General features: G+C 51.5%; 1 protein-coding gene across 5 annotated transcripts in view; it reads left to right on the top strand.

The window, feature by feature from the left end:
- Positions 1–21,028, top strand: part of CLEC16A (C-type lectin domain containing 16A) — a 204,891-nt gene that overhangs the window by 75,514 nt on the left and 108,349 nt on the right. For all 5 annotated transcript variants that reach the window (XM_045993100.1, XM_045993098.1, XM_045993099.1 and 2 more), the window contains 4 exons: positions 12,869–12,991; positions 16,237–16,346; positions 17,108–17,152; positions 19,517–19,567. In XM_045993100.1, coding sequence (XP_045849056.1) covers positions 12,869–12,991; positions 16,237–16,346; positions 17,108–17,152; positions 19,517–19,567 — 329 coding nt within the window. The remainder of the gene's footprint in view (positions 1–12,868; positions 12,992–16,236; positions 16,347–17,107; positions 17,153–19,516; positions 19,568–21,028) is intronic.

Raw genomic sequence — 21,028 nt, 5'->3', positions numbered from 1 at the left:
AGCAGAGAGCCCAATGCGGGGCTCAATCTCAGGACCCTGGGATCATGATCTGAGCTGAAGGCAGAGGCTTTAACCCACTGAGCCACCCAGGCACCCCAAATACATCAGTCTTAAAAACAAAGAAAGATATCCATGGAAACCCAAGTATGAGTATATGTGATTTTATTTTCTACAATTGTCCCTACTTAAACATGAGTAGAGGTGTCCCTCATTGTCTGTACCTGTCCTGTTTTTCTCACATCTTCATGTTTCTGCACATCATTCCTTATCCCCAGAGAACTGCCTTGTTCTTTTTCGTTTTTTAAGATTTTACCTGAGAAAGAGCGAACAAGCAGGGGAAAGGGGAGAGGGAGAGAGGGAGTCTCAAGCAGATGCTGTACTGAGCATGGAACCCAGTGCGGGGCTTGATCTCACAAACCTGAGATCCTGACCTGAGCCAAAATCAAGAGTCAGATACTCAACCGACTGAGCCCCCCAGGAGCCCCTGCCTTGTTCTTTTTAATCCTTTGTCTATGCATCATTTATTCTGCCATCATCCCCTTATTGAATGGACCTGAAACTCTTTCCAGGCTTTTCCCACTGTGGTTAGGATCCTTCGTGATGGCTCTTCTCACATTAAGTCATTGTGCTCACATCCAGCTCCGTAGTCCTGGCTTGAGACCTCTAAAAGGAGCCCAGTGGGCTCTGAATCCTGCTGACGTTTTCCTCCAGCCCCTGGCCTGGTGCATGTCACACAGGAGGCCTCAGTTTCTGGGTGGGAACAAAACTAGAAGAGACTGACCTACGCCCAGCCAGGGATCGCCCACCACTCCCTGGCCCCTGACTTCTGTGCTGTCTGCTGGGTGCCTACCGGAGGCTCCTACCCAGGTGTCTCAGTACCACCTTGAAACACTGTGCTCGTCCCCCTTCAGTATGCCCCGTCTGCATCACATTTCCTGCCATCTCTGCTTCAGTCGAAATTGCCAGCCAAGGTTGAAACCGCCGTGACCTTTTGTTCCTTCCCTCCTTTGATCCCAGCATTTAGTCATCGGGTTTTGTCAGTGCTCCCTCTTCAGCTTGTCTGATCAGCAGAACTTAACTGAGTGCAGCTTGGTACCCAGTCCTAAGCTAGATGCTGGAGGTGAGAACCGGAGGCAGGAGAACAGGAGAGATCCGGGCAGAGCAGTCCAGGGGCCGTTATCCCAGTCTCTCAGGGGGTCAAAGGTGCGGCCATTTCATAATCCATCCTCCATAGCACTGCCTGGCGATCCTCCGTTAGACCGTGTTGACCATGTTCCTCCTCTGTTCAGAAACCCTCCGTGCCTTCTTCTCTCCCTTAAGCCCCGCCCTCCTCTGCCTATCTTGAGTGTCCAGATGGCACCCACCATGCCAACTTGATCTGTTCGTCCGACTTCCCTTCACAGACCCTTGGCTCTGGGTTCACATTCTTATCTAGGGATAGAACTCTTTCACAGAGAGGAACCTGGGGATGCTGGCATGGTACTCCCGGAACTCTTTGAAGTTCTTCCGGTTAGAAGCAACAGAAAGTACTTCTCATTAACTTAAATAAAAGGGAAAGTTTACAGGAAGGCCCCCTGGGGCAGCTCCCAGGATCTGAGAAGTTACTGAAAAGCTGAGGGAAGGACAGGAACCAACCAGCTCCAGGGACTTCCCTCAAGGTAGATTTGGCCCCAGCAGACACCGGGCTAGGAGTCTGTCTCTGTTCAGGTTTCACATTCTGGCTGTTCCAGCTCACTGGTGTGTCTGACTCTGGAACATGCATTTATGGCTGGGGGTCAGGGTCACATAGCACAGACTTGGCCCGAGAGGCCTCAGCCCTGTGTCTGGGACTATTCCCAAAGACAGGAGCTTCCTTGGAAGCCTGGTAGCCACAGCAGTCAATGCCAACATGGCTCCTGGTCCGGCCTAGTGTTCTACCTTCTTGTATTCATCTGTGTTTCCTCCTGCCGTTTTCCTTCCCCCAAGGTCACCACCTCTTGATATTTTGCTCGCCTGTCAAAGGTCTGCTCAGGAGTCACCTTCTCCAGGAAGTGTTTTCTGATCCCCTCAGGTGATACCACTTTGGGTTGGTACCATCTAACGTGGCGGGCACGTTTCATACCTTGCCAAATTTGATTTGCTTAGAATTTTGTTAAGAATGTTTGCATTTATGTTCGAGAGTGGTACTGGTTTATGGACTTGTAGTTCTCTCATTCTGTTTGCTTTCAGAGTTATGCTTGCCTTGTGGAATAAATTGTAAAGTGTTTCCTACTCCTGGATTATATGGAGTTTTTATACAGTCGGTATTATTTCTTACTTAAATGTTTGGTAGAATTCACCACTGAATCCATCTGGGCCTAGAGTTTTCTCTGAGGGAAGGTTTTTAACTACTCAGATTTTTTTGTTTTTTTAAGATTTTATTTATTAGACAGACAGAGATCACAAGTAGGCAGAGAGAGAGAGGAGGAAGCAGACTCCCTGCTGTGCAGAGAGCCCGATGCGGGGCTCGATATCAGGACCCTGGGATCATGACCTGAGCTGAAGGCAGAGGCTTAACCCACTGAGACACCCAGGCGCCCCAACTACTCAGATTCTTAAGAAGATATAAGGTTAATGAAGTTTTATCTATTTTTTTTAAGATTTTATTTATTTATTTGACAGAGATCACAAGTAGGTAGAGAGAGAGAGAAGTAGGCTCCCTGCTGAGCAGAGAGTCTGACGCGGGGCTTGATATCAGGACCCTGGAATCATGACCTGAGCCAAAAGCAGATGCTTTAAGCCACTGAGCCACCCACCTGCCCCTAAGCTTTATCTATTTTTGTGTGAGGTTTGATAGCTTGTGTCTTTCAAGAAATTTGTCATCACATCTAAATTACCAAATTTATTGGCATAAATTTGTTCATTATATTCCTTTATTATCATTGTAATGTGTGTACAATCTGTTGGGATGTCCCCATTCTATCTCATGGTATCGATTGTTTAGGTATTCGTTTGCTTTTTCCTGATCAGTTTGGCTGGAGATTTAACAATTTCTTATTTTGCTCATACTCAAAGAACTGTCCTTTGGTTTCATTGATTTTTGTCTATTTTTTTTTAGTTTTATATTTTATTTCTGTCCTTTATTGTTTACCTTCAGCTGCTTATTTCAGATTTAATCCACTCTTCTTTTTGTAGTTTCTAAAATGGAAGCTGAGATCATTGATTTTTTTTAAGTAATTAGTTTATTTTTTAATTAATGTGTAGTGACATTAATCTTTTTTTGTGTGCAGTTGTATGAACTTTAGCGCAGGTATGGGTTTGGTCAGCACCAGCATAATCAGGAGACATTATAGTAGTTCCATCAACCAAGAATTCCCTAGTGCTGGGGCTGCCTGGGTGGCCCAGGTGGTTAAGCATCCAGCTCTTGGTTTCAGCTCAGGGCCATGAGATGGAGCCCCAAGTTGGGCTCTGTGCTCACAGTGGAGTCTGCTTGGGTTTCTCCCTCTCCCTCTGCCCCCACCGCCCTCACTCTCTTGCTTTATCTCTCTCAAATAAGTAAAGAAAATCTTTTTTTTTTTTTTTTTAAGAATTTATTTACTTGACAGAGAGTGAAAGAAGGAGAGAGAGCACAAGCAGCGGGGAGCAGCAGAGGGAGACGGGGAAGCAGGCTCCCTGCTCAGCAGAGAGCCCGATGCGGGACTCAGTCCTGGGACCCTGAGATCATGACCTGAGCCGAAGGCAGAGGCTTAACCCACTGAGCCACCCAGGTGCCCCAGTAAAGAAAATCTTAAAAAACAATTCCATTGTGCTATCATTCCTTTTCCGTCTGTCATACCGACCTTCCCGTACCACTCACTGATTTTTAAACTTTTCTTCTTTTGGGATAAGAGTTTGACACTATACATCTAAGTGTTGCTTTTAGGTGCATGCAATACATTTTGATATACATGGTTTTATTTTTATTCAGTTTAAAATATTTTATAATCTCCCTTTGATTTATTCTTGTCTGTTGTATCGTCTGTGTAATTTCTAGTTGTGTTTCTCTTAATTGATTTTTCTTCTGTTTGGGTTTTGGACTCTGTCCTGGGTCACGGTTAAGTTACTTGGAATCAGTTTGATCCTTTCGAGGCTTATAAGCTTTGCTGGTGCTGGTCCAGAACGGCCTTTAGTCTCAGGCTCACTTGGCCCCACTACTGAGGCTGTCCCTTTCTGAGGATTATACTTGATGGGCCACGGGTGGGTGGTCTTTCCATGCTGGCTGCTGGGAACGGGAACCCTTCTCAGGCTGTGTGAGCCTGGGATTGTTCCTGAAGGTCATTCCCTTCCCTCTCATGCATACACAGAGCAGGACTTAGCTAACGCCTCAAAGGACCGCTCTGTAGCTCTCTCTACAGCCCCCTCCTTTCCGGTCCTCCCCCTCGCCGGTCTTCCCTCCTCTCAGTTCCAGTCACTCCGCCCATCTGAGCTCCAAACTCTGCCTTCTCATCTCAGAGACAGTGGCCTTTGTTGGTGGTTTCTCTCTCTCTGCCGAGACCTGGAGGCTCTTCCTGGCCTGTGAACTGAAGCGGTCCCTGCGCCCACTGCCTTCGTACCTTCTCTCACTCGGCACCCCGCTGTGCTGCTTGCTGCCCTGCCCAGCGTGTCATGATCGTCGTTTGATGTATTTTGTCTTGTTTTCTAGTTGCTTGACTCAAGAGGGTAAATCCAGTCCATCTTGGCCGAGACCCATCCTAACTGAAAAAGTTTTATTGTGACTAATCGATATGCAATAAACTACACACGTTGAAAAGTGTACACGTTGATCAGTTTTGACACTTGTATACGCCCCTGAAACCACCGCTACAATCAAGACAGTACATATCCATCACCCCAGACACTCCCTCCTGCCCCTTTTCTCCCCTCCTCCCTGTCTGCTCTTACCCTTCTCCCCAAACAACACTGGGCTGCTCCCTGTCACTGTAGACTCATTTGCCCTTTCTAGAATTTTATGTAAATGAAATTAGGTAATATGTACTTTTTTTCTTTTCGTATGGCTTTTTTCAATGTTCGTAATTATCTTGAGATTCATGATGTCCTGTCTATCAGTGGTTCATTTCTTCTTACCGTTGAAAACAGTCCACCCTGTGAATGTACCACAATTTTGTTTACCCATTCATCTGTTAATGGGCATTTGGCTTATTTCCAGTTCTTAAGCATAGACTACTCGGAACACTTATGTACAAGTCTCTTATGGACATATATTTCCTTTTTTCTTGGGTAAATACCAAGGAATAGGACGGCTGAATCATCTGATGACTGTCAGTTTGTTTGTTTTTAAGAAAAACTCCAAGGGGTTCGTGGGTGGTTTGGTCACTGGAGCATCTGACTCTTGATCTCAGGTCTTGATCTCTGTGTTGGGAATTCAAGTTCTACATTGGGTGTGGAGCCTACTTTTTTAAAAAAAAGAAGAAAGAAAGAAAGGGAGGGAAGAAGGAAGGAAGGGGAACTGCCAAATTTTTTTCTGAAGTAGCTGTATAATTTATATCCCATCAGCAGTCTATGAATGTTCTGGTGTCTTCACACCCTTGCCAGTACTTGTCTGGCCATCTTTTCAATGTTAGCCCTTCTAACAGACATGTAGTAGTGTCCTACTGTGATTTTAATTTGCATTTTCCTCATGACTAATGATTCTGACTTTCTTTCTGTGTGCCTCATTTGCCATCCTGCATGTTTTCTTTGGGGGGGGGCAGTATTACTGAAAATCCTTTGCCCGTTTTTCATGGATGGTTCATTTTCTTATTGTTGAGTTTTGCAAGTTTTGTGTTGTTTTTTATATATGTTCTGGATACAAATCCTTTATCATTTGAGTATTGCTAAGATTTCCTCCCAGTCTGTGGTTTGTCTTTTCATTTGCTGAGAATGTCCTTTGAAAAGCAGACATTTTGGGGCGCCTGGGTGGCTCAGTGGGTTAAAGCCTCTGCCTTCATCTCAGGTCATGATCCCAGGGTCCTGGGATCGAGCCCTGCATCGGGCTCTCTGCTCAGCAGGGAGCCTGCTTCCCTCTCTCTCCGCCTGCCTCTCTGCCTACTTATGATCTCTCTCTCTCTGTCAAGTAAATAAAATTAAAAAAAAAAAAACAAAAACCAGACATTTTTAATTTCCATGGAGTTCCTGTGGCACTTTTTATAGCTCTTTTTCTCTCCATTTTTTTTCTCCCATCCTGGATTGCTCGGTCTCTAGAGGCAGAGACCATGTGTCTCCGGATGGACCTCTGTAGTACCCAGCTCAGCACCTGGCCCCCGGCCAGCGCTCAGCCAGTGTGTGGACTGGTCACCTCTCAGGCGCATGGCAGCTCCTCTGGCCACCCTTTATGGTGGCCTGTGCTTGGGCCCTCAGCTGGGAAGGTTCTGCTTTGTAGGAGACAATGCCAGGCTCCAGAGGGCCAAGGGGCACGTGGGTGAATTCTGTGTCATTCTGGTGGCTGGCTTTCCTGGGTACCCAGGAGGGAAGTCCTCGCACACCGCAGCTCCTTCATTCAGGGCTGTATCCCGGAGGGACCAGCCTCCCGAGGTCCTGTGGGGAGAGCCTCCCTTTCTTTCTTGCAGCATGGCCCCCTCCCTGTCCTCTTCCTTCTCTTCTTCCTCGACATCTAAGGGGGTTTCTTCTTAAAAGAGTAGAAGTGTCTAATTGAGGGAATTTAATTCCTTCTTCCATTTCACGCTAGTGCTGCTCATTTATTTACTCACTCAGCCTTCTAACAGAGATTTCTAGAAGCCTCACATACTCGCTGCCAGGCACTGTGGTTAATATTAAGAACCCAGTGGTGAACCAAACTCATATTTTCAGGGAGGTGAGCGTGGCTGCTGTGAGGGAGCAAGGCGAGAGTGGTGGGAGGTGAAGGCAGCATGACCGGCGAGCCGGGGCACATGGCGGGGACGCGTGGCAGCGAGGAGCTTTGATGGTATTCCAGCACCACGGGAGCTCTGAAGGTTGTTCAGGCAGGAAAGCATTGTGCAATCTGCGTGGCTTCCGTGTCTACCTTCTTTTGAAAGTGACGGCTTCGTCTGAAATCGCCTTTGGTTCCAAAAGACTGCGTCGATCATGAAGAATTTGTGCTTGAAGTTACTCAGTTATTCATGTGTGTCCCGCTGCGTGCCAGGCAGCGCGCTCAGCCCCGGGGCTGTGAACTCCAGCCCACTGAGGCTGGGATCGCAGTCCGCTCGTTGGGCGGGTGGGTGGTGTGTGATGGTGGGCAGACTGTGCTCTGAGAGATGGGCAGGCTGGCGCCCGTGGGCAGAGAACGGGTGGGCGGTGACGGTGAACTGTATCCCACAGGCTGCGTCAGGGATGCTGAAGGTCAGTGTAGCCGGGAGCCCACCGGACCTCTCTGTGTCCCTTGACAGGGTGCGCAACGGTTCTGCCAGAAGACGGGCAAGATGGAAAGATAGGGCCGGGTATGGGCAGTGTTGAGGTGGTGAAACCAAAGGGCTTTCTTGTCGTTCGACAGGTATGTGCTGTGCACTTACTGCATGTGAGGCATTGCCGTGGTTGCTGGAACAAGCCTCCATCAAGTGTACAAGCAAACGAGACGAAACCAGGTCACGTGCTGGTGGGGTGTGGGGGTGACTAGCTGGCGCCTGGGGACGCTGCCTCAAGGAATGCCATCAGCATTCTGCCTCTGCCCTCAGCAGAGGTCTGAAGGGTGTGAGAAGAAGTCCCCTTTGCCAAGATCTGGGGCATGAGGCGAAGGGAACAGCATGTGCGAAAGCCATGAGGTGGGAAAGAGCTCACTGGTTTGAGGAGCAGACAGCAGGCCAAGCAAAGTGAAGCACTGACCAGGTGAGCAGGGCCCAGATCTCAGGGGGCCTTGAAGGCCATGAAAAGGAATTTAGATTTTATTCCAAGTGCAGTGGGAAACCCTAAAGGGCTTGTTTGTTTGTTTTAAGATTTATGTATTTGTTTGAGAGAGAGCAGTGGGAAAGGGCAGAGGGAGAAAGAGAATCTCAAGCAGACTTCCCGCTCAGCATGGAGCCAGACACGGGGCTTGATCCTAGGACCCTGAGATCATGACCTGAGCTGAAATCAGGAGCTCGGTGCTTAACCAGTTGAGCCATCCTGGCACCCTGGAGACTGAAGTATTTTTAAGTAGGAGAGTGAAGTGCTCAGATAGATATTTTTGAAGAAGCAGTCTGGCTACTGGATGGAGGTAGATGAAGGGGGTGAGGGAGAGAGTTGCAAATGGGAAAGTGGGAGGCCCAGGCGGAAGCCATTGCAGTAGTCCAAGCAAGGGATAATGTGGGTTGAATCAGCATGTTGGCCATAGAGCCAGCGGAAACTGAAAGTGTTTATGATTTGTTTTGGCCCTGGAGTCAGGATGAGCTGATGGATTGGATGTGGCGATAGAGTGAAGAGGACCCCTGGCCAACTGTGGGGGGCCATTTTCGAAGATGGGGAGACAAAGAGAGGAATAGGCTGGGGGAGGGGACTCCTGCTTGGCTCAGATGGGAAAGGGCACCAAGGGATGAGTCTGGGTGATGCCCACTGTGTGGCTGCTGGTGCCATTTCCAGAACCAGCAAGCATGGGCCATGGAGCAGGTTTGGAGAGGAAGCTGGAGAGTTCAGGTTTGCTGTCTGGGGCCCTGGGGCCCGGGGGGCCCCCCAAGGACACTGCCTGGCACTGAGCCGCTATCTGGTTTGTCCTCCAGTCGTCACTTGTGGGCACAGGTCTCTATTTGGTGGGGGTCTTTTCTTATTCATGGTGGTTGGTCGGTTGGTGTTTTGGTCAGGCAGCAGGCAGTTAGCTGCCCTTCACCTTCAGCCTCTCTTCCCCAGATCTGTACCCTGCAAGCAGGGCCCCTAATGAAATGGTCTCTTTCCGATAGATTTTTCATCATAAGACAATTTTAACATAAAAGCCATGTTAATAAAAACCAAATGTTAGCTTGGGCCTTCCAGTAAATCATAATAGATGAGAGGCTGCACCGAAATGAATATCCCACTGTGGAAAGGGTTGACCAGTTGGAGGAAGGCACTCGTTGTGATTCAATTGGGCCACATAATGAATTCTGGTTCATATCTGTAATAGCAAATGCAGCCTTCTCTCCTTTGTCCAGTCTGCAGAGGCCTGGCTCAAGGGAGGGGGGTGAGTTCCGTAGCTTTGGTATTCTTAAAAGTTGCCTCACCCCACCCATCACCCTCTTGCCCCATCCATTTATCATTGTTTACCCAAGAGGAATCTCGGGCCTTTTGGGTTTTGTTTTGTTTTGCTGAGAAGTTACTGGAACACAGATGAGAGGTATGGGAAGGGTTGAAAGGTAATAGGATAAAAGGAGGCTTTCGCCATGCAGAGAACTGGCAAACCACCATTTTGGATCCCGACTGACACATAATCAGAACTAGAAGTACATTGGAAATCGGCCCAACATCTGGTTAGCTTTCGAAATAGTTGGTCTATAGTTTTCCAGAGCTGGCCATGCTTGTGTGACTACAGCCAAGGAGACCTCGCGTGGTCAGAACAAAACACATTTTTTTTTGCCCATCATTCACCTGGTGCCGTTGTGGCCTCTTTAGCCGGTGTGGCTGTCTACGTCTTTTCATGTAGCTTTCGTCTGGGTCTTTTCTATCACTCTCTTGGGTGGGGCCTCCTGCTAAGGAGGCGGAATCCAGAAGTCTAACCTTAGAAGGGAAACTTAGGAACTGGTTCCTGACATCAGGGAGCCACACCCTTCCCTTCTATTTTGGATTCTTTGAATTCATTGGGAGTTCCACCCCCGCCTTCGCGGGAACCCTGTGATCGCTGGGTGGAAGGGACGCAGAGGGAGACCCTTTCTGAGTCACTTGGACAGAGCAGGATCTGACCCCAGTGGGAAGGCAGTGAGGAAGCATGTGGTCTGCTGGAAGTCGGAGCGTCCTACTGCAGCTTCCCAGGCCGGTGAAGTACATCTGGGTTTCTTTGGAATTTGTCTGTTGCTCAGCACTTAAGGGTTGAAGCAAATAAGACAATATGTTATCCACAGTGTTTATTTCAGTCCAAGGGAAATGGCTAGCAAAGAAAATCAGGCTTGCAACAAAATCCTGCCTTTTGGTGCCCAAAAACGTGTGTGTGTGTGTGTGTGCACGCGCGTGTGTGCATGCACACGTGTGCCGTTTCCCTGGTCACATGCATATTCTTGTCATATCGTGACATTGACCTTGTTCATTAAGAACTCTCGGCCACTAATTTGTTTGGACCCAGAAGAACGCCTTGAGCTTTTGAATGGCTCTATAGGCCTTGAAAGCCCAGGGCGGGAATGGGATCATTCAGAGTAACAGAGGGGGTTTTCGAGGCTGCAGTAGGAGAAAGAGAGTTGGGGGAGGCACTGAGGCACCTGGCCCAGGAGGAACTTTGGGGAAAGAACAGAGATGCGCAAAGGGTTTTTGTTTTTGTTTTTTAAACCAAGTTTTTCCATGTGTTGTATGGCGTCGGCCCTGTTTTCTGTTTCCCTAGTGGCTGGTGGTCAGGTCCACTTCACAGAGAATGCGTTGCAATACCAAGTTGGTTTTAGGGAGAGAGATCACCTTGAGTGGTTGGGGGGCAATGGAGACCATTCCAGAGTAGGCATGAGCACAACCAGATCATGTCATCTCCTGCTGACTGCCCTCCGGGGATCTTGGCAGGTAAGCCTTGCCTGTCCCTTTCCCCCAACGTCCGCCTCATCACTTCCTTCCAGAGCGCCCCATCCCCCACCCTCCCTAAACTCTACCATACTCCTTGCAGGAGCTCCTTGGGCAGCTCAAGGCGGATTCTCGCTCATCCTTAGACTCCTGCCCGGGTCCCTGAGTCAGCCCCCAAACAGCAGAGCGCTTGGAAGTTAGCTGGGTCCTGTCCACCTTTGGAACCCTTCTGACTGTGCTGCCAATTGCTCTCTGACCTTGCAGATGTGACTTAGCATCTCTGGGCCCTAATTTCTAACTAGAGGAGGCGGGTGCCCTGGAATCCAGTTCTGTGAAGTTCTTCAAGGAAGTGTTTCTGTCCCTCGGGGTCCCCCTGTTCACGGAGAGTGGAGCCACTAGTTGAAGGTCAAGATAACCTTGGAGTGTTTTTCTTCCTGTTGAGAGATTTTGCCACAGATTTCCTCATTTTTTGACAAAGTCTCCGGGAGTCGGGGCAGTCCTAGGAAAGGGACACAATGTGGAAATTGAAGACGTGGTTCAAGTCTCGGTGTGTCCCAGTCGCGCTGACCACCGCCGCATTCCTGAGGGAGCCAGCAGCTGGGCCCCTCCCACTGGCCTCCTTGATGGGGGATGAGAGATGGTCCCGCCAGGGAGCAATCTTTCCGCAGAACCTCCGACTGACGGCTCCCAAAGGGCCAGAGACAGGAGGACAGAGAGATGTGAGGCTGGTGTTGACATGTCTGGGAAAAGACACAGCCGCCAAAAAGATTCACTTGGTGTCCTTCTTGACATTTAATAAACCAGGATGCTTCAGAGCAGGACATGGAGCATCAAAATGGGATATAGAATCCACAAATTACATTTTCGCTGCAATCGGGTTTTTTGATGAAGCCGCATTGGAGAGGCGCGTGCGAGAGCTCCCCAGCTCGAGCCCTCAGGCCGTCCCTCACCCATGTCATCTCTTTGGCATGGCTCAGCCTTTGGTTCGGAGTTGGAAGGAATTCAATAAAGCAAGATATATTGTTATGGTTTATGACGTCAGTGTGTGTGTGTGTAGGAGTCACTTAGGATCCAGACAGTCAGCTCTTCAGTGCTCTCCTCCACTGTTTTGTCAAGGTTCTAAATGAAGCGTCATCTAGTACTCAAGGGGCCGTATTTCAAGAGTTCCGAGAAGTGCCACCTTCCCCCCTTTTGTAGAATAACAGGAAAAGACGTGCTTTCAGCACAAACAATCCATTCAGCTCTCCAACCTTGGATCAAGTGAAATGTTTGTTTCTGGGAGCGTATTTTTTCCAGAGCCACGTTAGCGGAGAGAGAGAAGGGTTTGGGGGAACCCTCACCCCACACCCGGCCTGCCGAGGTAGCCCACACAGGTCCTCCTGCCACCCCGGCCCCCAGGTTCCGCTTTAGGGGAGCCGACCCTGAGTTCACCGTCAGACGTGTGTGCTCTCCGTTCTCTTCTGCCCGGCCGCCCCTCCCCGGTCTCGGCTTTTGTCTTTGGAAGGCTCTTCGGCTTTACTGGCAGAAAAATGATTCCTTCGCCTCTTTAAGAGAGACCCGTGCTATCAGCGTCTTTGTATTTGCTCCTTTCTGTCGCAGGATGTAGCCTGATGTCTTTTTGCCAGAGCTGTCCCTTGCCCAGTGCAGCGCCTGCCCCTGCCTCTGTGCTCCTCGAGTGGCGGGCCCGACTCCTTGAGTTGGCTGCCAAGAGCTTGAGGTGCAACTGTTGGGCACGACTGTAATTTCCTTTCCGTCTGGTCCGTTCCTCTCGGTCTGCGTTTCCCCCACCGTGGAATGTGTCTGATCCCGGGGTGGCCTCTGGTGGCACGCAGAGCTGGCATGGGATGGCCAGGCAGCTCACCGTGCCGAAGTCACTCCTTCGGCGTCCCTGTTCTGAGCGCCCCCGATCGTGTCCAGGAACTTGTCACCATTTGGGGCTGGCACGTCTTCCCCACCTCTTAAGTACACACCAGTGCCCCCATTGTCGGACCACGACAGGTAGTAGCCCGTCAGTCAAGTCTTTGGCTAAAACATCTTTTTCTTTCGTACAGTGACTGCCGGTGTGCGGCACTGCCGAGTCCCCATTTACCAATAGTGACAGAAACTGCATGTTTCAGTATGTGGGTTTAAGTTCCGCTCGTGGAGAAGTCTGCCGTAAGCTGGGCTTTGAGCAGCGCCGGTCATGGCGGAGATCCCGGAGCCAGACTGCGGCTTTCGGGATGAGCAGCGTCCTTGATGAGGGGACTCCACTGACAGCCTGTCCCATTCTGCATTCCAGGCATGGATCCTGAAAAACTCGAGCAAATCCAGCTCCCGGTGCCCGGTGTGGCCGAGAAGACCACCTACAACCATCTCCTGGCCGAGAGACTGATCAGGATCATGAACAACGCGGCCCAACCAGGTGCCTGGGGCGTGACTGCTCACGAGGGCAGCGGAGGGAGAGGGACCAGGCCCCCGGACCATGCACCACGAGTCTGGGGCTCTAGACCCGGCCTTTCTGGGAATACAGGCTGGTCTCAGCCACTCCCTGGGCCCTGCCTACCCTGGGCCACCCATACCGTCCTGTCCAGCCACGTCTTGACCTCGGGGTCTCCTCCTCTTTCCCCCGCCGTGGTGTGTGTGCCGGACCCTGTCTTCCCTCTCCTTCCACACCCAGCCCTTCTTGGGCCAGCGGCGCCGGTGTCCCCAGCTTTCCTCTCGCGGTGGCTGAGGCCACGTCTGAGCATGAACCAGGCTGAGAGCGTGTGTGAGGGAAGGCTGAAAGGTTTGAATCGGGGGCTCTCGAGAGTACAAGACATGCCCAGCGTCGAACACGTGTCAGCCCAGTTCTGAGGTTTGGGCTGAGGATCTGCAGCCGGGACAAGGGCTAGAAACAGATGGAATGAGCCGGTACGGTGTTCCTTCAGTGGGGACAACTTTGCCCCCCCCCACCCCGGGGGGACAGTTGGCAACATCTGGAGACATTTTTGGTTGTCACAGCTTGAGGAGGGGGTGCTCCTGGCATCTCGGGGCCAGGGATGCCGCTGAACATCCTTAGTGCACAGGATGGCCTCCAATGACAGAGGATCACCTGACCCAAACGTCAGCCATGAGGAGCTTGAGAGACCCTGCCAGCAAGGCCAGTTCTCTGTAGAGGCAGTGAGAAAGGCCATCATGATGTGAGCGAGGGCACAGAAAGGGGCCCGACGGAGACATGGCCTGGTTGAGAGAGAACCACTGAGCTGTACAGTAGGAACGGTGTGGGCTTGGGCCCAGGTCGGTCTCAGGAGAAGGGCAGGGGTGGGGGTCTTGGTTGCAGGCCAGGATTTCAGAAGTCACAAGGAGTGAGCTCTGCCAGGCAGCCAGAAGCCCAGTGGGACTTTGGGGAGAGAGTACAGAGGCTTGGGGAACAGGGTCCGTGGACAAATATTTATTGAGTGCCTCCTGCCTGCCAGCCGCTGTGGGCAAATGACCAGGGTACGGGAGGTGGAGGACCGTTGTGGCTTCTGCCTTCCAGGAGTCGCAGCTGGGGGTGTGTGAAGTCCCAGGGGCCTGGGACTCCATGTGGAGATAGACTCCAGAGCTCACGGAGGCCAGGGCCAGAGCTCACACTGTGGGACTCACAGACATTTGGGTGGTTCTGGAAGCCACAGCAGAGAAGAGAGGACTTCTGGGACCAAGTCCTGGGCCGCTGCAAGTGTCGTCAGGTGGCATGGAGGGGGGAGCCAGCACAGGAGCCTGAGCCAGGTCCCACATGGAAGAAGAAGGGGCAGCAAGAGAGACAGGTGTGGCTCAGAACCAAGGGCACCTGGTGGGGTTAGTTTTCTACTGAGAGGTCTAGCGCAGGGAGCAGAGCTCATCCCTGAGGATGGTGGCTGAGGGCTATTTGAGGATGTGTGGCCCAGTGGTGAGGGAAGGCAGTGCATGGCCTGAATGTTAGAGAGGAGCCTCCAGGGTGGGGAGGGACAGCCAGCCCCTTGAGGGGGCCAGTGGGGCATGTCAGCACCTGGCAGGAGCTTGCGAAGGAAGGAAGGTCTTGTTGGAAGATCACACTACTACTCTTCCCTGGAGGCAGCAGCAGGGGGCTCGTGGCTGAGCCAGCGGGGTTCTGCGGAGGGGAAGCAGGAGTGAGGTTGTGCCCCAGAGAGCTGCAGCTGGGAGGCGGGTGCACGCGGCACAGGAGCAGTGTTCATGCTGGGCCGAGGGGGCTTAGCTCCGTGGCTGAGACCAAGCAGCCTTTCCCTGCAAGTGATCCCCTTTCTCCTGCTCCCCACCAGACACACGAAGCAGGGAAGGGTGGGGAGGGAGGCGTGCAGTGGTACATCTGCCTTGAGTGTTTCCCAGTAGCCCATCCTGATCGCTGGGGTTTCCAGGACCTCAGGAGTGTGGCCTAGAGACGTCTTCCTCTTCCACACCGAGACATCTCCCCAGCGGTGCACTCAAAGACCCAGGGAGGAGTTTGCCTAAGAGCAGGTTGCCCACCTGTCAGGCAGCCCCAGATGCTTCTAGGAGCAATGCCTGATGTGGGTTTTGGCATTCAGAGCCCCTGGAGTCTCCTACCCCCCAGGGTGAGACTTTGGACACATCACTTCCCCTGCCAGAACTTCAGCCTTTAGAGCACCCACTGCAGTGGGTTTTCCCAGAGACTCCTGGAGGGAGGGTCTGCGACGTGCCTAGCACCGTGCCCGGCTCACAGCAGCACAGCAGCACAGCAGGTGGGTTAGTCAGGGCGCGGCTGCCGGCGACAGAAACCCCACGCAGACCGGCTGAAACAATGCAAACAAATGGCTGGCTTGTGCAACTTGGAGTCCATTGGAGCCTGGCTTCAGGCACAGCTGGACTCAGAAGCTGGAACAATGCTTTCGGGACTATTTTTGGGCTGTCCCACTTTGTGTGTCAGCAGGATGATGGCCAACAACAGCCCCAGACATCCCTTTCCCTACTGGGGTGCGGGCCTCGCCTCAGGAGGCAGACTCTGGGTGGTCCGGTGGAAAGGGTGGGCATTGGACGAAAGGTGGGAAACGCAGGCAAGGGTGCAGCGGTGGCCCATGCGGATTATCAAGCTGGTGGCCCTCAGGGCCATTAACGGCCCCAGCACTGTTCCTGTCTTGCCCTCAGCCCAGCAGAAGGAGAATTGCTTTTGCTCAGGGGTCCCAAAGCCTTGTGGAATTGAGCCTTCTTGGCTCTGACAGGCCCCTTTGTCTGTCCCCACCCCAGTCACTGTGACCGGAGGAACAGAGCGTGCAGACCAGCCCGAGTGATGGGCCCCTCCCTGGGGCAGAGCAAAGGGACCGGCTCCACCCAAAGTGGGGTCAGTGAGTCTCCAAAGGAAAGAGGGGTGCTTGTTCCTGAAAAGGGGAGGGAACCCAGCCAAGGAATGCCACCGCAGATGGCCACTTTCCCAGCCTTCAGGAATAATTAGTAATCCTCCTTTTCCTGCCTCCCCTCCCCTGATAAAGGGAGTGCAGGGAAATACTCGGAGTGGGCAGTGTGGATGGAACATTCTGTTGTAATTGGGAAGGGGTTGGCATGTGAGTTCCCTCTATGTCCCCACTGGATGTCGAGGGGCCATCTGCTGACCTGTTAAGCTCAAAGTGGGCAAAGCAAGGCACTGTCTCACGGCTTCCCACCAGGCTGTGCGAGGCTGACTCTGCCTTCCCCCTGTAGATGGGAAGATCCGATTGGCGACGCTGGAGCTGAGCTGCCTGCTCCTAAAGCAACAAGTGGTGACCAGCACAGGCTGCATCATCAAGGACGTGCACCTGGCCTGCCTAGAGGTGAGGGCCTTGTCCTGTTGCCCAGGTTCTGCACACGGCCGTGGGAAGAAAGATGCTAGATCTAGATGGGAGCCCAGGTCCTGGGGTTCCCAGCAACCCAGTCATTCCAGTGGAGCAGCCCTTCCTCGGAGACTGGCTTGAGGAGCCCTGTTCACTATGGAATTTCTGTAATTTCTGTGACAGTTAGTGGCCCTGTATTTGTTAAGCAGAATTTTATTATTTTTCTTTGTGCATTAGAAAAATGTTACACACATCCAAACACATGCATGCTTTTTACATATTGATGGTTTACTGTGCTAATATCTACACTCATTTTTAGTTTTCATTGTCTTCCCTCTTATTTTTCAGGTTTATTTTGAGAGGGATTTATGTATTATATTTATATATTTATATTCCATGTTTATTTAGAGAGTTCAGAGGTAGAAAGGAACAGCTATCGTGGACACTTTGGTGTGTGTCTTTCCAGATACGCACACACTGACACATTGTAAGAGTCACCATGGCCATAGTTTATAACCCACTTCCCCCACCTAACTGGATGTTAATAACTTTCCACGTCACCCCCCGGAGTCCCCTCTCCTTTGCCCATTTTTATTTTGAGCCCCTCCTCCTTCCCTCCCTCCCTCCCTCTGTGTTACAAACCACTTAGTAGACGGAAGGATATGAGCCCCGCCTCTCATCTGCTTGATATGCACTCAGATTCTGGAATTGGTGACTTGCCCAACTCAGTGGCCTCCCTCACGCCTTCCCTCTCCCAACAGGGTGCCCGAGAAGAAAGCGTTCACCTGGTTCGGCATTTTTATAAGGTAAGTGGTCAAGGCGCAGGGGAGGGCAGCTTGGTGTGTATCACAGACACAGGATCGTCGTATCTAGGCGTGCGCACGTACCGATCACAAGTCTGTGCTGCCTTCTTGTGCCCGTGCACACTGAGTGAGCACGTGCCGGGTCCGACCCCCGAGCAGCAGGCCCTGCACGCTTCGGCCCGTGCCTGTCTTTGCAGAACCCCTTCTGAGGGCTCACCCCTAGTCTGTGATAGTTTGCTTATCCAATGATACGTGAAATCGATGATTGATGAGTCTATACATAAATTGCAAATTACATGCATGCACGGGAGTAAATTACGTATGTAAACCAATATGTTCGTGAGGTATCGTGTTTTTCGTATAAAATAACTTTTGAGTTACTCACGCATTCGTGAATTCTACGCTGTATATCACTTACAGACATTGATGCCAGGATGCCTCATACAGGCTTCTAAACCTTCATCGTTGAGTTTAGTGAGATTGTGTAAAGGACCTCCATGACTCTGAGTCACCGAGGAATTTGTCGATGTCCTCTTCAGATTCCAGATGGTTAGTTTTGAAACCTCTGGCTGTGATGGTTTTGTTTTGCTCTATATCTCAAGCGTGATATACCTTAGGGAAGCGCATCGTCTGTCAGCAGGAGATGGCTTAATTCACATTCGCAGGGGCCCCATGGCTCCTTGAGATTTTGACCTCTGTGGTCTCTCCAGGTCCAGATAGCCAGGGTTTCCCCTCATCATTTTGCTGACGCCGAGAACCTCCCTGGAGGAGGAAGGGTGTTGGCGCTGCCATCTTGTTATCATTCAGCCCCTTTCATTATCTCTGCAAACTGCCATGAGTCATAGGCGCAGATGCACCAGACCCTTCTTCTTTGCAGGAAGCTTTTTAAGCCGCTATGATTGTCAGTGTTCATGGGGAGAAAACGAGGTCTTATAACCCGGAAATCCACCTCGCCAGCCGCAGATGACCCCATGCACCTGCCACGTGGTGGCCACGCCCAGATGAGGGGAGACCACTGTGGGACCCCACACAAGGGGGAAGAGATCCCAGGCTCCCGTTAGCATCCTGAGGGGCTTGGCCTCTGAGCGAGAATATAAGACCTCAGCAAAGCCCAGAAGACACTGGGAGAGCCTCTGTCATCAGAGAGTGGGAGGGCATTAGTCATCTTTGGGTCTCTTTCCAGGATAGCTGCTCTTAGTTTGTTCCCTCTACCCCCAGAAAGACAGAGATATATAGGTAGGCATTTTCCCAGAGGATTTATCTTTAGCCTAAGGAGAGCCGTATTTGAATTGTAGCTCCCTTCCCCCTTACCCAGGTTGTTCTTTTGTCCTATAAGGGTCATACCCGAAGTATAATATCTCAGAAGCTTTTGCATATTCTCAGCGTTGTGATCTCTGTGGTTCTTACGTCGTTCTTATTGCCGTGCAAGAGTATTCAAGCTTATCTGTAGTTCTGACAATTGGAAAACTATGTAAAGGACTTGCTCCTTTTCCCGTCCTGACTGCATGTGTGTGTATGTAAGAGAGAGAGAGAGAATGAGATTCAGGACTTAGGAGAGAGACAGGACAGTTTGAATAGCCATGGTGCCTTCAGGTGCATCTCCACTCCCTCCCCTTCCCAGGCTGTGCTCCATCCTGGGGTGACCATAGTGACCACGAGTGCTAGCATTTACCAGCCCCGACCGAGTGGCAGGCCCTGCGGCCAGCACTTTACTTGGGCTAACCCTCGCATCCTCGCAGTGACCCGCGTAGATGTGGGCTGTCGTTCTAGTCTTGCAGTGAACCAGAGGGAGGCTCTGAGAGGCAGAGCTGCGACTGGGCCCCTGGTTTGCGAGTCGCCGAGCCAGAGTCTTATCCACCACAGCCCAGCGGAGCTGTGGGGCCTCACGGGTGTGCCTCAGAAATGACCGGGACGAGCTGTGTACTTGTAGCGTTAAGTATACTTCATTACATGCTGCCTTTCTGAGGTGGGAGCCCCACGGATTTAACGTGGCCCGTGAACCAGGCTTCCTGTTTCTCCACCCGTTCTCAACACACAGATGATGGAGAAACACTCGTAATTTCACGCACTTTTATAGTTTCATTACGTGTGGTGTTCTTTTTGTTGTTTTAATTCACTGCCTTGACAGAAGGAATCTAACTCTACATGCTTGAAAAAGAAAAGAGAGAAATGTTGAGGGGTGCCCTATGATATTTGGGCTTTCGTTTGAGCATGTGTATTCGTGTTCGTGTATCGTCCTTTCTGGCGATTCATAAGAACTCACTAATGCGAAGCAGATGGCCCCAACAGCCGTGAGCTGGAGTTTGTAATACTTTGGTGTTTATGGAAAGAAATATGCATAATCTCTCTCCCTTCCTCTCTTTTCAGGGAGAAGAAATTTTCTTGGACATGTTTGAAGATGAGTACAGGAGCATGACAGTAAGTGAGGGGCTGGGACGCACGCGGGGGCCCACACGCTCGTCCTGTGGCGCTAGGAGAACGCTGTCTAACTGGAGCCTTTCTGGCCGAGATTGGTGGGGGTGAATCAGAAGCGGTGCCTTTTGATCCCCACCGCTGGTGAAATTTCACATGGTCCCTCGCTCCCCCTCTGTGGGCTGTGCCAGAGATGGGTCAGCAAGATTCCCTTTGATACGAATCAGGAATGTAGAGCACATTGGATGAGTTCATTCTTTTACTGCTCCTGTCGTCCCGATCCGGAGGCAAGAATCGGAGAGGTTGAGTGAGGCCCCACATCTGCCCAGCCAGAGAGGTGCAGAGTCAGGATTCCAAAGCCCAGCAGTTCACCTCCAGTGCCCTTTGCTGTGCCTCTGGAATGTTCTAGCATGTTGCTTGTCCTTGAGTCCACAGCACCGGCTCAGCGTCAGCCCTATCTCCTCCATCCATCTGGCACAGTCATGGGAAAGCTCAGTTCCAAAGGTGACAGCTTTCTCCGTTCTTTCCATTTTCGCGCATCCCTATCATCTGACCCTTTGTTGGCGCTCAGTAAATAGAGGATAAATGTCCTTTCATGGACATTGCTCATCAAAGAGGGGAATGATTCAAGAAGTTTGTAGTAAACCTAAGTGTCACAAAGACAAAAGCCCTTGCTCTAAGTGGCTCCTGGCTCCCAAGCTCATCTTACTGGGTGTGGACTGCTGGGCCCTTACTGCGTCCTCGCCCTCGGCACTTCCGAGGCCTCTGCAGAGCCTGTTCCAGGGAAGACGTCAGCTGGCATAGATCATCTCCAGAAATACCGCAGTAGTGCCCGAGGCCTGCTCTGGTGGTGTACGGGCCGCTCAGGCGCGCCTCCCACCTGGAGATGGCCGCTGCTCCCCATTATTCCCCCAGCCCCTGGGAGAGTGTGTCCGTCTTCTACACTTTGGACCGGTAGCTAGAGGGGAATGGATTCGGGGATTAGCTGCTGTGGTGCTTGTCCCTGGGATGTCCTGTTCTGCAGCGTAGTTCTCCATAGTTCGGTTTCCTGTTGGAAACATAAGGCTCGAATGGCACTTGACGATTTGGAAAAGCTCAGGCTCCTAAACCCCTGCTCAGTTTCTGCCTTTGTTTTAAATGTATTTATTTGAGAGTGAGAGAGTGTACACTAGGTGTGCAAGCAGGGGGAGGGGCAGAGAGGGAGGGGCCAAGGGAGAGGGAGGGAGTCTCAAGCCGACTCTGACGCAGGGCTGGATCCCACAACCCTAAGATCACGATCTGAGCCCAAACCAAGATTCTGACACTTAACTGACTGAGCCACCCAGGCACCCCTCTGCTGTTGTTACTTACTATCTGCGTGACCTTCCGTGGGTTGCTTACACTCTCAGTGTTCATTTTTCCCGGCTGTGAGATGGGGCCCACACCACGCGCCTGGGCTCAGGTGCCTAGGAGATGCCCCCTGGAGAG

This window comes from Meles meles, chromosome 21, assembly GCF_922984935.1.
Source record: "Meles meles chromosome 21, mMelMel3.1 paternal haplotype, whole genome shotgun sequence".
Classification (NCBI taxonomy): Eukaryota; Metazoa; Chordata; class Mammalia; order Carnivora; family Mustelidae; genus Meles; species Meles meles.
The sequence above is the reverse complement of the archived record's forward strand: the minus strand, read 5'-3'. Positions and strand labels throughout refer to the sequence as shown.